Source organism: Magnolia sinica, chromosome 9 (genome assembly GCF_029962835.1).
Source record: "Magnolia sinica isolate HGM2019 chromosome 9, MsV1, whole genome shotgun sequence".
NCBI lineage: Eukaryota > Viridiplantae > Streptophyta > Magnoliopsida > Magnoliales > Magnoliaceae > Magnolia > Magnolia sinica.
Genome location: NC_080581.1, coordinates 82,612,204 through 82,625,582, shown reverse-complemented (window position 1 = coordinate 82,625,582; position 13,379 = coordinate 82,612,204). Strand labels below are relative to the sequence as shown.

Here is a 13,379-nt window from a genome sequence, read left to right as displayed (position 1 = left end):
TGGATGAGCCATGCCCCAAAAATCTACTCAACAGGTCAATCCTAGCTTCTCAATTTAAAAATGGGTACATCAGCTATCCACATTCAAGTTAAAAAGCCGACCGGTGGATCAGCCTATATGAGTATTGATTTTTGGCATGGTCTGCATTGGCCCGTCACTTCAGACCAACGGTCTGGATCATGGAAACATGGGCTCCACATGTACAAACTGGAAGCCTAAAGAATCATATAATTCTTCTTCAATGAGAATTGAAATGAAAGGAACCGGGCATCAGGCTCTCTTATACCAGTATGGTGTTTGATGTCTTCCAAATCCTAATTTGGTTGGATATTGTTGCGATACAGATGAATGCGTCGGTTATGCAATTTCCGCGATCAAGATTTGGAAGTGGAGCATTTGGGGTGGCAATATTGGTCGTCCATTTGATGGCCGCCAATCAGATGGTCGAGATTGCCTGAGCAGAGTTTTTTGGGGCATGCTTCACATTACCAGAGTCGCCTTCCACCACCAAAGGCCTGGCCATCTGACTGGCAAAGATCTGTCCTAGTTTTTATAAGCCAACAATTCTGCTCTACTCAAAGAACCTGGCCAGGCTGACATGGATTATCTCCACCATTTGATTATTGCACATGCCCATAGATCTGAACCATCCAATCCATGGTCACTGTAAGCCCCCAAACAGCATTAGTTGAACTTTCGTGCCTTCTGTGCTCATATTTTCATGACCATCATTGCAATTGGTGCGATGTTTGGACTGCGCCCTTCGGAGAGGCAGCTCGTGAGTTGGACGGTGATGATGGATACACACAGGTGCTTTATTGGCAAAGATCATTTCGTCCCCGTATGTGTGGATTTGAAGTGAGGCTCTTATTCATAAGAATACCTTCATTTGCAATTTGAAAATTTGAAATGCTACCAATAACCTCTACAAGAACACAAACCATCCTTGAAACAATGGAGAACCGATTCCAGTCACGGACGACTAACTGCCAATCTGCAATATTGGATATCAATTTCAAAGCGGCATGGCAATCGCTGCAGACCTAAAGGTTCTTCATGATTTTGGGGGCATGTTCATTTGTGTGAAAACGACTGCTAATTTCTCGCTATGCCAATATAGAACATGCTCCTTTTCATTCTCATCCATGTCGAGCAAGACCACCAAAGTGTCGGGAACATAGCCTCTTAGCTTCAACTGTTCTAGCAACTCCTCCCATTTCTCATAGATCTCCTCGGCTTGGGGATGAGTGCTATACTCAGCCACAAACTCATGGGCCCATTATCTGTTGTTTCTACAGGGGAGTCATTGTTTTTGTCTCATTCATATATGACTACTCCAGGAAGGTATAGGTTTATTTTCTGAAAAATAATCTAATGTATTAATCACATTCAAAGTATGAAAGATAATTGTTGAGAAGTAGACATGATAGAAATTGAAAGTCTTAAAGACAAAAAAATGAAGGTGAATTCACTTCAAAGGAATTCCATACTTTGAATGTGGAAGTATTATTTTTAGGAAGCTAATCACCTACAGGCAATTGTGCCATAATCTATGGTGTGATGCCAATTTTCTAGTCAACATGCCACTTGTGTAGAAATATAGTATCATGGTAATGATGAACCTCACAATGAAGATCATCCTTTTTGAATTTTTGAATATCAGGCTGATCCCCTCACTTGGTGGGCCACATCTGTATGTTGAGTCGTACCATTGATTTTTGTGCCAGGTGATCTTCATGAAGGGGCTTCCAGTAATTCTTGATTCTAATGTCTAATTTAAAAGTGGCATGTTACAGAAAAGATGACTCAATATGACTCAATTACTCTTATTTTGATGGATTCGTATCCCGAATACATCCCAATGCATGAATTATGATGGAATTCAACATCATACGAAGGTCGATAATGTAAGAAGAGATGCTGGCATCGGGCATGCATGCATCAAATGACGATGTTTTGAACCTCTGCCAATGATGAATGTTAAAAATGAGAAGGCGGATTATATGAGACTACGGTGATGTGATTGTAATTTCATGTGAAATAGACATTGAATGGGCTGGCATGCATGGCCCCATCTACTTTGTATAGTGATTTAACTTACAAAGACATGCATTTGTTTTCCATGATAGATGGTTCTAACCTAGTTTTTATTGGTAATTTATGTGTATGATTTTGTTAGCAGGCCAACGATTGCATTTGGAAGACCTGAGAAAGCCACCTTTCTATATTAGCTCTGCTTGCAATTTGGGTTCATTCAAAAACACCAATATTATATGTCTTTGTTCGTACACCAAGCTTCTTACAGCATCATTTTGCAATAAATCTTGGACAAACTTTGCAATTCCTAATTGATGAACAACTGTTGTAATATTATCTTAATACAAAACGACATCTAAAAATAAGCATCTCTCATCTTGCAACATTTCCCTTCTAAGAGCTATTTGCTTACCAATATGATTGATTGACTATTTTAAAGCATAGATCTAACACTGTTGGGCTCGACTGGAAACTTACCCAAATCAACTCGATTCAACAAGATTTGAAATAAGTCACTCGAAACTCAGCTGAGTACTCAACTCTCTTTTGCAGGATTTTGAGCTGAGTCACTGGGCAACTTGATATCGGCTTGATTATGCTTGGATTCGAACAGACTTGTTGTGTTGATTTGATCGCTCGGTTGACTAGATACAACACGAACTGAGTCACTCGCTTCTTTATGTCTGATGGATTTTACTAAAAACTATAAACTTGGAGGTAAGATTCAAACTCTCGATGTCAACTAGGAGGCAACGACTGTTACATGTGAGTCAATGTAATGTTGTTGATTTGTTTTTTTTTTTGGTTCTATATTACTTATACAAGTTTTATTTATTTTAAAGATCCATTGATCTTCCTAATGGCTCAAATTTATAATAATTGAATATTGAGTCAGGTTGATTCGAGTTTTCAAGTCAACCCAATCCAGTTGGACATCGAGCAAGATGGAGTTTTTAAAAACTATGCTTTAAGGCTGTGTTTTGGATGCATCCCCAACTCAATATATATTTGGCTCAAATGATTGATGAGAGGGTTTCCTTGAATTGAAGAAGCATGCTGGTGTGGCATGAAAATCAATGCACATGAAGACGGTTTTTAAAGTTTTACTTCTTACCCAAAGATTTCAATTCTAGATCAACCTGGCAATGCCGAGGCCATGATCACAACTAACTACAAAGTTCCGATAATACTCCATCTACTCTTAGAGAAAATGGTCTGGGTCAGTGGATGACCATAGTGCCAACATAAGGCCCAAGTAAGCCAAGTTGAATGATTAATGCCATATGTTTAGTAGCATATTGGAACTAATGAAACAAAGAAAAGAAGCATGAAACATGTAACCATCAACATCTCATTGGAATCATTAGAAACAAAAGTATAATTAAATGAAGAGCCAAAAACATAAAATATATAACCATCAATATATAGTTGGATACATTACATATAAAAGTATAAATATCATCGCTTTTCCCTGCTGCTTCAGATCCCTTGAGATCTTTTGCTCTTCTCCTGGCTCCATCTCTCTCTCTCTCTCTCTCTTATTTATTTTTATTTTTTTAAACAATCTATTTTTGTATATATATATGACTAGAGGGTGTACAATCCATAGATAACAGGTGGGCTCCACAATAGGAAAACGGGCCTCACCTATCAAATATCAGTATAAGAAAACACAAGATAAGAAAAGAAAAAGCCCACCCCACCCTGAAGAGCTACAACCAGCCTCTCCTACCAACAAAGTCCACAGCCCCTGCTTCTCCACTCGTTACATCAAATGCTAGCAGAAGGAAAAAATCGACAAAAGCATCTTATCAATAAATTTATTGTATTCTCTATGTCCCTTTGTCCGAATCGTTAGAATCCAAAAGAGAACACCCATTCCTGCTCCATATCCAACTCCAAACCCAATTGGCATGAGTTCCCAATCATATTTGCTTTCTGATTGTGCCAGTGGTAGTAAAGCCTCAATGTCTTTGCATTTCTTCGATAGTGGAGGGCCACATAATTCCAAGTTTTCTAGAAAAGATTTCTTCACTCCCCAAGTATAGGGTTGTGATGTAGTAATAAACTTGGTGAGACCGAGGTCGAATCCCAAGGGACATCATAATCTGAAACTAAATAGAACTAAAACTAGAGTAAGATGCAATTTAAATCGAATGAATTTGGGGAATAATGATGAAATAGTAAACTAAAATATGTAGAATTCAGAGGTAGGGAACTAGGGATTCAGAGGATTCACTTGTAGAGATCAGGGAGATCTTATGCCTGCATCAAGAATTATGAAAATTAAACTGAACTTACTTGATCTAGTTTTCACGAGCTGAAAAGTATATGAATTAGAATGAATTCCATTACCAAACCATGCCCAGGAGACAAAACAAACAACAGAATTAAACTAATTACCAACCAATCAACAATGCATGAATGTTAGGAAGGGTACCGTCATCCAACCATGCCCATGAGACGATGGTGAACAACAGGGCTTCCTGACGTCATAAACATCAAAAGGAGGAAGAAACACTCAAAGCCATCGCAGATCCATTGTAATTCCAGTCACAACAAACTAAAAAAAACTGAAAGTATTCCTTTTAATTGAACTAAAATCAACATTAGTCAATCTAAAAAAAAGGCACAAGCAAAATCTCTCCCATCATGTCACATGCTTCACCTCTTAGCCCTAGCTAAGAGGTTTAGCCCGACATGATCTGGCTAATTATTTTAAACAGAAACATAAGTACTAAAAACTAAATAATAAAAACTCTATCTATCTCTTTCTCTTGTGCAGCCGTCCAAGATTTGTATCCCGGTTGATGATCCTTTACACTTTCTCTCTCTCCCCCTTTATAGAATTGTAGTCGGAGCAGAGTTTCTGCACTCTATGCGGAAGTCTTACGCAGCAGCGGGGTCGGCTGGGGCTTACGCAGTCAGTAAGTTACGCAGCAGCCAGCGGAAAACGCAAACTCATTGTGTTTGGTTTGAATTTTCAGGATGGTGGTCATCCCATCTTCCATTCTGACTTCATGGCTGGGGTCAGGACCACCTGATCGAGCGTGTGGGCGGTCCGGATCATGGATCTGACCGTGCCCTTGATCATAGAACGGCCCACAGCGTTCGGTTTTCACGAACGCAGGGCCTATGAAAAACAGAGCACGCTGACATGTTCGGTGGGCCCCATAGAGATGTTTTTGGAAGAATCCACCCCGTTCATTGTATTCAGCTCGAAAAATTAGATGAAAATGGATAGTTTTTGACTGGATTTGGTGTGGCATACTGAGCTTTTTAGACCGCTGTCCGAATTGCGTTTGAACAATGAAAAACCGATCTACGCAATATTTTGAAATTATGCCACCTAGGAATGAGATTTTTCCGCCCCACGGGACGAATGGACGGTCCAGATCGTTGATACGGGTGATGGGTGGGGCCCACTACACAAAAATGGATGGACAGCGTCCGTCTGTTGTCTTCATGTGCGAGATGGATCGGGTCAGCGGCGCTGACCGATTGTCTCGATTCAGTGCACATCGAGTGCACTTGTGCACTAGCGATGTCAATGGGGTCCACTCGTGACGTATCTGTATAATCCTCTCCGTCCATCTTCTTCCCCTTTTAATTTAAGACGTTGAGTCCAAAACTGAAGCGTATCCAGAGACCAGGTGGGCCCCATATCACTATTTTGGTGACTGATTTGTCAGTTGTGCCACTTCCAGAGGCATCCAATGGCTGAAATTTTACGTGTACGGTTAACTTATGGCCCTCAAGCCATGTATGAATTTTTGAGCCAAAAAGATGATGGAAACCCAGTGATCTTGCATTTTGGATGACTTTCAGGCCGCTTGAGCTTCAGTTTCTCAATTTTCGCGTACCCCTGGTATGAAATTCCGTTGATCTTGGTCCCCTGGAGTCCGTCCCTTGCCCTTGGTATCATCAGCACGTTAAATTTATGCTTTATCATCCTTTTTTTCAGTCTAAGCTCGTAAGTACACTCTGCATCACAAACACGATTAAATCAGCCATTAAACAGTATTAATGCTGTAGATCCAGGTAATAACTGGGGTCTAATATGCAATATTTGACCCTCAACAAGATTCATTTGTGAATGTATTGAATTGTTGACCTTTAGGTATGCTTCCTACAAGGAGGTTGTGCGAAAGGTTCAACATTGCGAGGAACTTTAACTTGTTTAGCTGCAATGGGATCTCACCTGACAAATTATTCTGTGATATATCTAATGACTCAAGAGCCTTTATGTTCCCAAATGATGTTGGAATTTGTCCTGTGAAATGGTTGTGGGACATATTGAGCACGAGCAATGACTTTAGATCCCCAATTGATTCTGGAATACCTCTGTGAAATTTGTTATTTGAAAGATCTATTGAGGTGAATGCAGTAAGGATCTTTACCACTTCCATTTGTAGCCCTTTCCAGACTAAAGTCACTTTGTCTTGATAGTACAACCCACTGTTTAACCTTTTTCCAAGGACCATAAGCTGAGATTTGTCCTCCTTCATTACCTTACAGCTCCTGAACATATTTGATGGCAAGCTTCCTGTGAAGCTATTAGAAGATAGGTTGAAGATTTGTAACATTGGAAAAGTAAGATTTTTTAGCAGGTGTCCAACGCTGCCATGAAATTTGTTGGATCTCAGGATGAGAACACACAATTGAGACAAATTTTCCAACCAAAAAGGGAAGGTGTTATGTATTTGATTGTTTCCAAGGTTTAACACTTCCAACATCTTGCACTTGGCCAAAGACTTTGGCACCTGCCATTCCAATTGATTTCCATTGAGATTAAGTGTTTTTATATTGCAACCCTCTTTAAATGTTTGAATCAAGATTCCATGAAATGCATTTCCTCCGAGATTTAAAACAGTGAGGGCATCACTGATTTCACCCAAGCAAAGTGGAATCGAACCACTGAAGCGGTTGTCAGACAGATCGAGGAATTGTAAGGAAGTGCAATTGCAAATATGCGAGGGAATTTCTCCATTAAATGATTGCTTGCAAGTGAATAGAATGTGGTGGACGGTGGTGGGATCGGGATTGAGCCTTCTAGCTTGTTAAAGCTCAAGTCAAGAAATGCCAACGAATGTAAGGAAAGATAAGGAAACGGTAACTCTAATCCCTCCAAAGCATTATGAGAAAGATTCAAATAAGACAAACTCTCATTTCCAACATTCCGTATCCAATTGGGTATTTCACCATTGATTCTGTTGTTGGAAAGAACCAAATGGTAAATCCTCTTTTGATTTCTCTGGATGTAGAGTGTTTGGACAGTGGTATTAAGTTGTATTAAATGGGATTGCATTACTAATCCTACATTGAAATTCGGGATGACATGTTTGGAAGGAATGTGAGATGGGATTAAAATTAACTTTATAGGCTTTGGAAAATGAGCCTTGTGTTGGAAAGTGTGAGATGAGATTCCTAATCCCATGGATGATGGATTTTTGCTACATCCACATTCAATCCAAATGCAATTTGAAAGTAAATCCTAGAATTTATTTTTTAATGCATACATTCCAAACATGGTATTAGAAAATATGGGATAAACCGACAATACCTTACACATGCATTTATTGTAACTTTTGCAATTCCATCCACCTTATAAATCCCACCTAATACAGCTCCCCAAGCAGGCCCTTAAAGAATCAGGCCCATCATCTAATAATGAGATGGGCACACCTGGTTAAAAGTGTGGAGACCGGCAATCAATTCTATCAGTCTTTCATTTTCATCTCAATATCTGGTTAGATCGAAATTGTTGCTTGTGAGGCAAGCCATCTACAAGATGGTGACTATTCTGTTGACCTGACTTGTAATACAAGGCATCTGGAAAAATGGTGACTACTCTGATGAGTGGCTCCTGTAATTTACACGACTTGGAAGGCAAAGCATCTGGAAAAATGGTGGCTACTTTGATGAGTAGCTCCTGTAATTTACACGTGTGACTCTTAAAGCTATGTGGGGCCATAATGTTACATATATGTAACATCCACTCTGTCCATCAGGTTATGTGCTGGACTTGGGTCCCCTGAAGAAAAACCAACAAGATCCTTAACTCAAGTGGACCACATCTCAGGAAACAAGGGGAATTGGATACCAACTATAGGTTTGTGCATGGAGACACTTTGATGTGTATCTTTCATCAAAGGTGTTAGTCAATTGTAAATCACCCAGGCCAATTACCTCCTTAGAGTCTTCTCTCATTAAATGAGCCAGTGAAAACCAGGGTCCAGAAACAACCTAATCCAAAACCCAGGCACAACACATGGCTTGAACTCAAAGAAGTTTCTGAAGCATTTTTACATTGTTTACATTGGTGAGGCTTATGGGAGTTCTCCATCCAGTTTTGTACATGCAGTTCTACTGGGAAGTCCAAGCGAGAGAAAATCGATAGAGTGGAAAGATAGGGTGGTGTCAAGAAGGCCAAAAGTAGAATGGAGGTCGAGGGAAGAGGAACGGTTGCAAGAATATGTAAGACTCCTATCAAGTGGGCCACACATGATCATAAGTTCAGATCTGACCGTTGGATTATTCAGATTAAGCGATTCAGTGGGCCCCACTACAGTTGTGATGAGGTGGTGGATGGATTAATATGTTAATAATTTAAAATTCTTACATTTCCATCGGGCCAAAATAGTAACTTGAAAAGTCAATATAAAAGTGGGGCCCATAAAGTGGCTAATGAATGTAAGTACCTTTCCATGGCTAAAGAAAGTAGATATCATGGCCCAAGTAAGCCAAGTTGAATGATTAATGCTATATGTTTAGTAGCATACTGGAACTAATGAAACAAAGAATCAGAAGCATGAAACATGCATGTAACCATCAGCATCTAGTTGGAATCATTAGAAACAAAAGTATAATTAAATGAAGAGCCAGAAACATAAAATATATAACCATCGATATATAATTGGATACATTACATATAAAAATATAAATATCATCTTTTTTCCCTGCTGCTACAGATCCCTTGAGATCTTTTGCTCTTCTCTCTCTCTCTCTTATTTATTTTTATTTTTTTAAACACTATATATTTTTGTATATATGAATAGAGGGTGTACAATCCAAAGATAACAGGTGGGCTCCACAAAAGGAAAACGGGCCTCACCTATCAAATATCAGTATAAGAAAACACAAGATGAGAAAAGAAAAAGCCTACCCCACCCTGAAGAGCTTCAACCAGCCTTGCCTACCAACAAAGTCCACAACCCCTGCTTATCCACTTGTTACATCAAATGCTAGCAGAAGGAAAAATCGACAAAAGCATCTTATCAATAAATTTGTTGTATTCTGTGTGTCCCTTTTTCCAAAGTGTTAGAGTCCAAAAGAGAATACCCATTCCTACTCTGTATCCAACTCCAAACCCAATTGCCATGAGTTTCCAATCATATTTGCTTTCCGATTGTGCCAGTGGTAGTAAAGCCTCAATGTCATTGCATTTCTTCGATAGTGGAGGGCCACATAATTCCAAGTTTTCTAGAAAAGATTCATTTGTGAATGTATCGAATTGTTGACCTTTAGGTATGCTTCCTACAAGGAGATTATGCGAAAGGTTCAACACTGCGAGGAACGTTAACTTGTTTAGCTGCAACGGGATCTCACCTGATAAATTGTTCTGTGATATATCTAATGACTCAAGAGCCTTTATGTTCCCAAATGATGTTGGAATTCGGCCTGTGAAATGGTTGTGGGACATATTGAGGACGAGCAATGACTTTAGATCCCCAATTGATTCTAGAATACCTCCGTGAAATTCGTTATTTGAAAGATCTATTGAGGTGAAGGCAGTAAGAATCTTTACTACTTCCATTTGTAGCCCTTTCGACACTACAGTCACTCTGTCTTGATAGTACATCCCACTGCTTAACGTTTTTCCAAGGACCATAAGTTGGGATTTGTCCTCCTTCATTACATTCCAGCTCCTGAACATATTTGATGGCAAGCTTCCCGTGAAGCTATTGAAAGATAGGTCGAAGATTTGTAACATTGGAAAAATAAGATTTTTCAGCGGGTGTCCAACACTGCCATGAAATTTGTTAGATCTCAGGATGAGAACACGCAACTGAGACAAATTTTCCAACCAAAAAGGGAAGGTGTCATGTATTTGATTATTTCCAAGGTTTAACACCTCCAACATCTTGCACTTGGCCAAAGACTTTGGCACCTGCCCTTCCAATTGATTTCCATTGAGATCAAGTGTTTTTAGATTGCAACCCTCTTTGAATGTTTGAATTAAGGTTCCCTGAAATGCATTTCCTCTGAGATTTAAAACAACGAGGGCATCAGTGATTTCACCCAAGCAAAGTGGAATCGAACCATTGAAGCGGTTGTTAGACAGATCGAGGAATTGTAAGGAAGTGCAATTGCAAATATGTGAGGGAGCTTCTCCACTAAAATGATTGCTTGCAAGTGAATAGATAGTGGTGGACGGTGGTGGGATCGGGATTGAGCCTTCTAGCTTGTTAAAGCTCAAGTCAAGAAATTCTAACGAACTTAAGGAAAGATGAGGAAACGGTAACTCTAATCCCTCCAAAGCATTATGAGAAAGATTCAAATAATACAAACTCACATTTCCAACATTCCATATCCAGTTGGGTATTTCACCATTGATTATATTGCTAGAAAGATCCAAATAGTGAATACTCTCTTGGTTTCTTAGGATGTTTGGAAATTTACTAATGTTACAAGATCTTAAGAGCAAAAATTGAATCTGGGGGAAGGACATGGATGTTGAATTGCTTCTGCCATCATGGTATGAGAAGTTGTTATATGAAAGATCCAAGAGCCAGAGGTTCTTAAGGTTTTGGAATAAGCCAAGGTCCGCATCAACATTGAAATTGTTTGATGAAAGAGAAAGTTATTCAAGCTTTGTGAGTTCAAAGATGGACATCGGAATAGGCCCCTCCAACTTGTTGTTATCCAAGTTGATTGACTTTAGCAGAGAAGAGGATGGGTTGTTGAACTCGCCAAGTTGACCACTAAATTGGTTATCTTGAAGATACAACCTTTTCAGCGATGGGAGTGAAAACAATGATGATGGGATGGTCCCACTAAGTGAATTATTGTCAACGATGAGCCATTGAAGATTTTGAAACTTGTTGCCATAGGAAGAAGGGATTGGACCGCTGAAATTATTGGATGAAAGATACAAAAACACGAGTTTGTCCACCTTCACAAGCCATGAGGGCAATGATCCGCTGAAACCATTGTTTGAAAGATCTAAATGCCCGAGTTTCTCGAGCTTCACAAGCCATGATGGCAATGGTCCACTGAAACCATTGTATGAAAGATCCAAATGCATGAGTTTCTCGAGCTTCACAAGCCATGATGGCAATGGTCCGCTGAAACCATTGTATGAAAGATCCAAATGCATGAGTTTCTTGAGCTTCACAAGCCATGATGGCAATGGTCCGCTGAAACCATTGTATGAAAGATCCAAATACATGAGTTTCTCGAGCTTCACAAGCCATGATGGAAATTGGCCGGCTAGTTTGCAATGGCTAAGGTGGATTATTGTCAGCAGTTTGGAATTAGTGAATGAATCCCGTAGGTTGCTACAAAATCCAGTGTCGGATAGGGACAACTCCCGGAGAGTATTGTTTGAAGGGATTTCACCCGTCAGAAGTGGATTGTATCCTACATCCAGCGTTTGTAGGTTTGGTAGCATGAAAATACTCTTGGGTATGGCTGAAGAGAGATTGTTTCCACCGAGGTAGAGTTCAGATAAGAAATGGAGCTTGGAAAGGGAAGAATGGATGGGGCCTGAAAGACCACAGCCACTCAAGCTCAACTTGCGGAGAAAAGGGAGTGCAGAGGATAAGGCCAGGCCCCACTCGCTACCCTGCGCTGAGATGCTTACCGAATCGAGATGGAGTTCTCTCAGACTCGATAGATTTTGGACGAATGCTCCAATGTTCGGGTTTTCGAGTTTCAGAGCATGGATTTGATTGTAAGATAGATCGAGGGACACCAAAGTGGTCAAGCGGGAGATTTCCAACGGGATTTGGCCATAAAAATTCAAAGAAGAGAGGTTGAGATGGATCAAACTGGTGAGCTGCTCAAACCCAGATGGGATTGGAGAGCCATCGAATTCATTGGAAGCGAGGTTGAGCTTCTGAAGGCTCTGAAGACGAAAGAGGCTTACAAAATCAATCCGACCGTAGATATTGAGCTCGCTGAGGTCGAGATTGGTCACGTGACCAGTGGCACTATCGCACGTGATGCCTTCCCAAGTGCAACAATCCCTGTTATCAGGATTCCAAGAGGAGAGTCTAGTGGTGTTGTACTTGAGGAAGTAAAAGCCCTGTTTCAAGTGGAGCAAAGCAGAGAAGTGGTCTTCAATGCATTGGTGTTGCATTGACAATGCCTTACTGTTACTGACACTGGCAAAGACAAAAGATGAAGAGAAAAGGAGGGAAGAGAATAAGAGAAAGCTAAATAAGGAAGGGAGAATGGAGAAGAAGACTGAAAATGGAAAGTATTTATTAGTAAGAGAGGAGAGAGGGAGGCGATCCATTTGATTTGGTTTGGATTATTTGTGATGGTTATGAAGACAATAGCTGGGGAAGAATTATATAGGCGCGAGGAGGGGGGTTTCCGCTTCTCTGCCCAATAAAAAGATGCACATGTGTGAGAGATGAGGACCACTCATTACGCAGTCAGTACCGTTGCTAAGGTATTTTATTTTAAAATTTTTTTTTTCCTTCGTCCTTTATTATTATTATTATTATTTTTTATGTTTTGCTTTTTATTTCATAATTTTGTTCATTTCCTGTTTTGCTATTTTTTTAGTTGCGGTCCATCATGGATTGATCCGGACCTTCTGCGATGGGCCCCACCACTGATGAAACCAGACCATCCTCCCAATTCTAATGGATTGAACCATGTTATCTAATACGGCTCATACAATCGGTGAACCAGATAACTGGTCTACATCAATCTACGGCTCAGATTCTCTAATCTGTGGATGGTGGGGCCGGCAATGTTTACCAATCGATTTGGCCTTTTCAGCCATCTAGATCGGTTATTTGGGCACTTTACTTTAGGTGCCAGATTTTTTTCAATTTGTACAGCCTTTTGATATCATCCCAGCCATAGATCTGACGTTAGACATCTTAGATGATCGTACAGCGAAGAAAGAAGAAATAAGGGGACGGACAATATGCGCTCGAGTTTTTGAAACAAGGCATCAACACAATTACAGCGTCTCTAATCTCACACGTGTTCCTGTTTTCTCACGCACGCAGGGTAATTCCATCAGATGTGCTCCAATGTTTAAATCTTCTTGCATAGAAACCACCTAAATTCACACCTTAGGTGAGACACATCATGGCAAA

At 40.1% G+C, this 13,379-nt stretch overlaps 2 protein-coding genes across 2 annotated transcripts; both read right to left on the bottom strand.

Moving 5' to 3' along the window:
• Positions 1-436: 436 nt before the first annotated feature.
• On the bottom strand, positions 437-10,768 carry LOC131255253 (receptor like protein 27-like). The gene is made up of 4 exons (XM_058255945.1): positions 9,379-10,768; positions 6,239-6,583; positions 884-994; positions 437-543 (listed from the first exon to the last, which is right to left on the bottom strand). The coding sequence occupies exons 1-4, from the start codon at positions 10,766-10,768 to the stop codon at positions 437-439; spliced, it is 1,953 nt and encodes a 650-aa protein (XP_058111928.1).
• A 132-nt stretch (positions 10,769-10,900) lies between these two features.
• LOC131255252 (receptor-like protein 6) lies at positions 10,901-12,559 on the bottom strand. The gene has a single exon (XM_058255944.1). The coding sequence runs from the start codon at positions 12,557-12,559 to the stop codon at positions 10,901-10,903; it is 1,659 nt and encodes a 552-aa protein (XP_058111927.1).
• Positions 12,560-13,379: the final 820 nt, after the last annotated feature.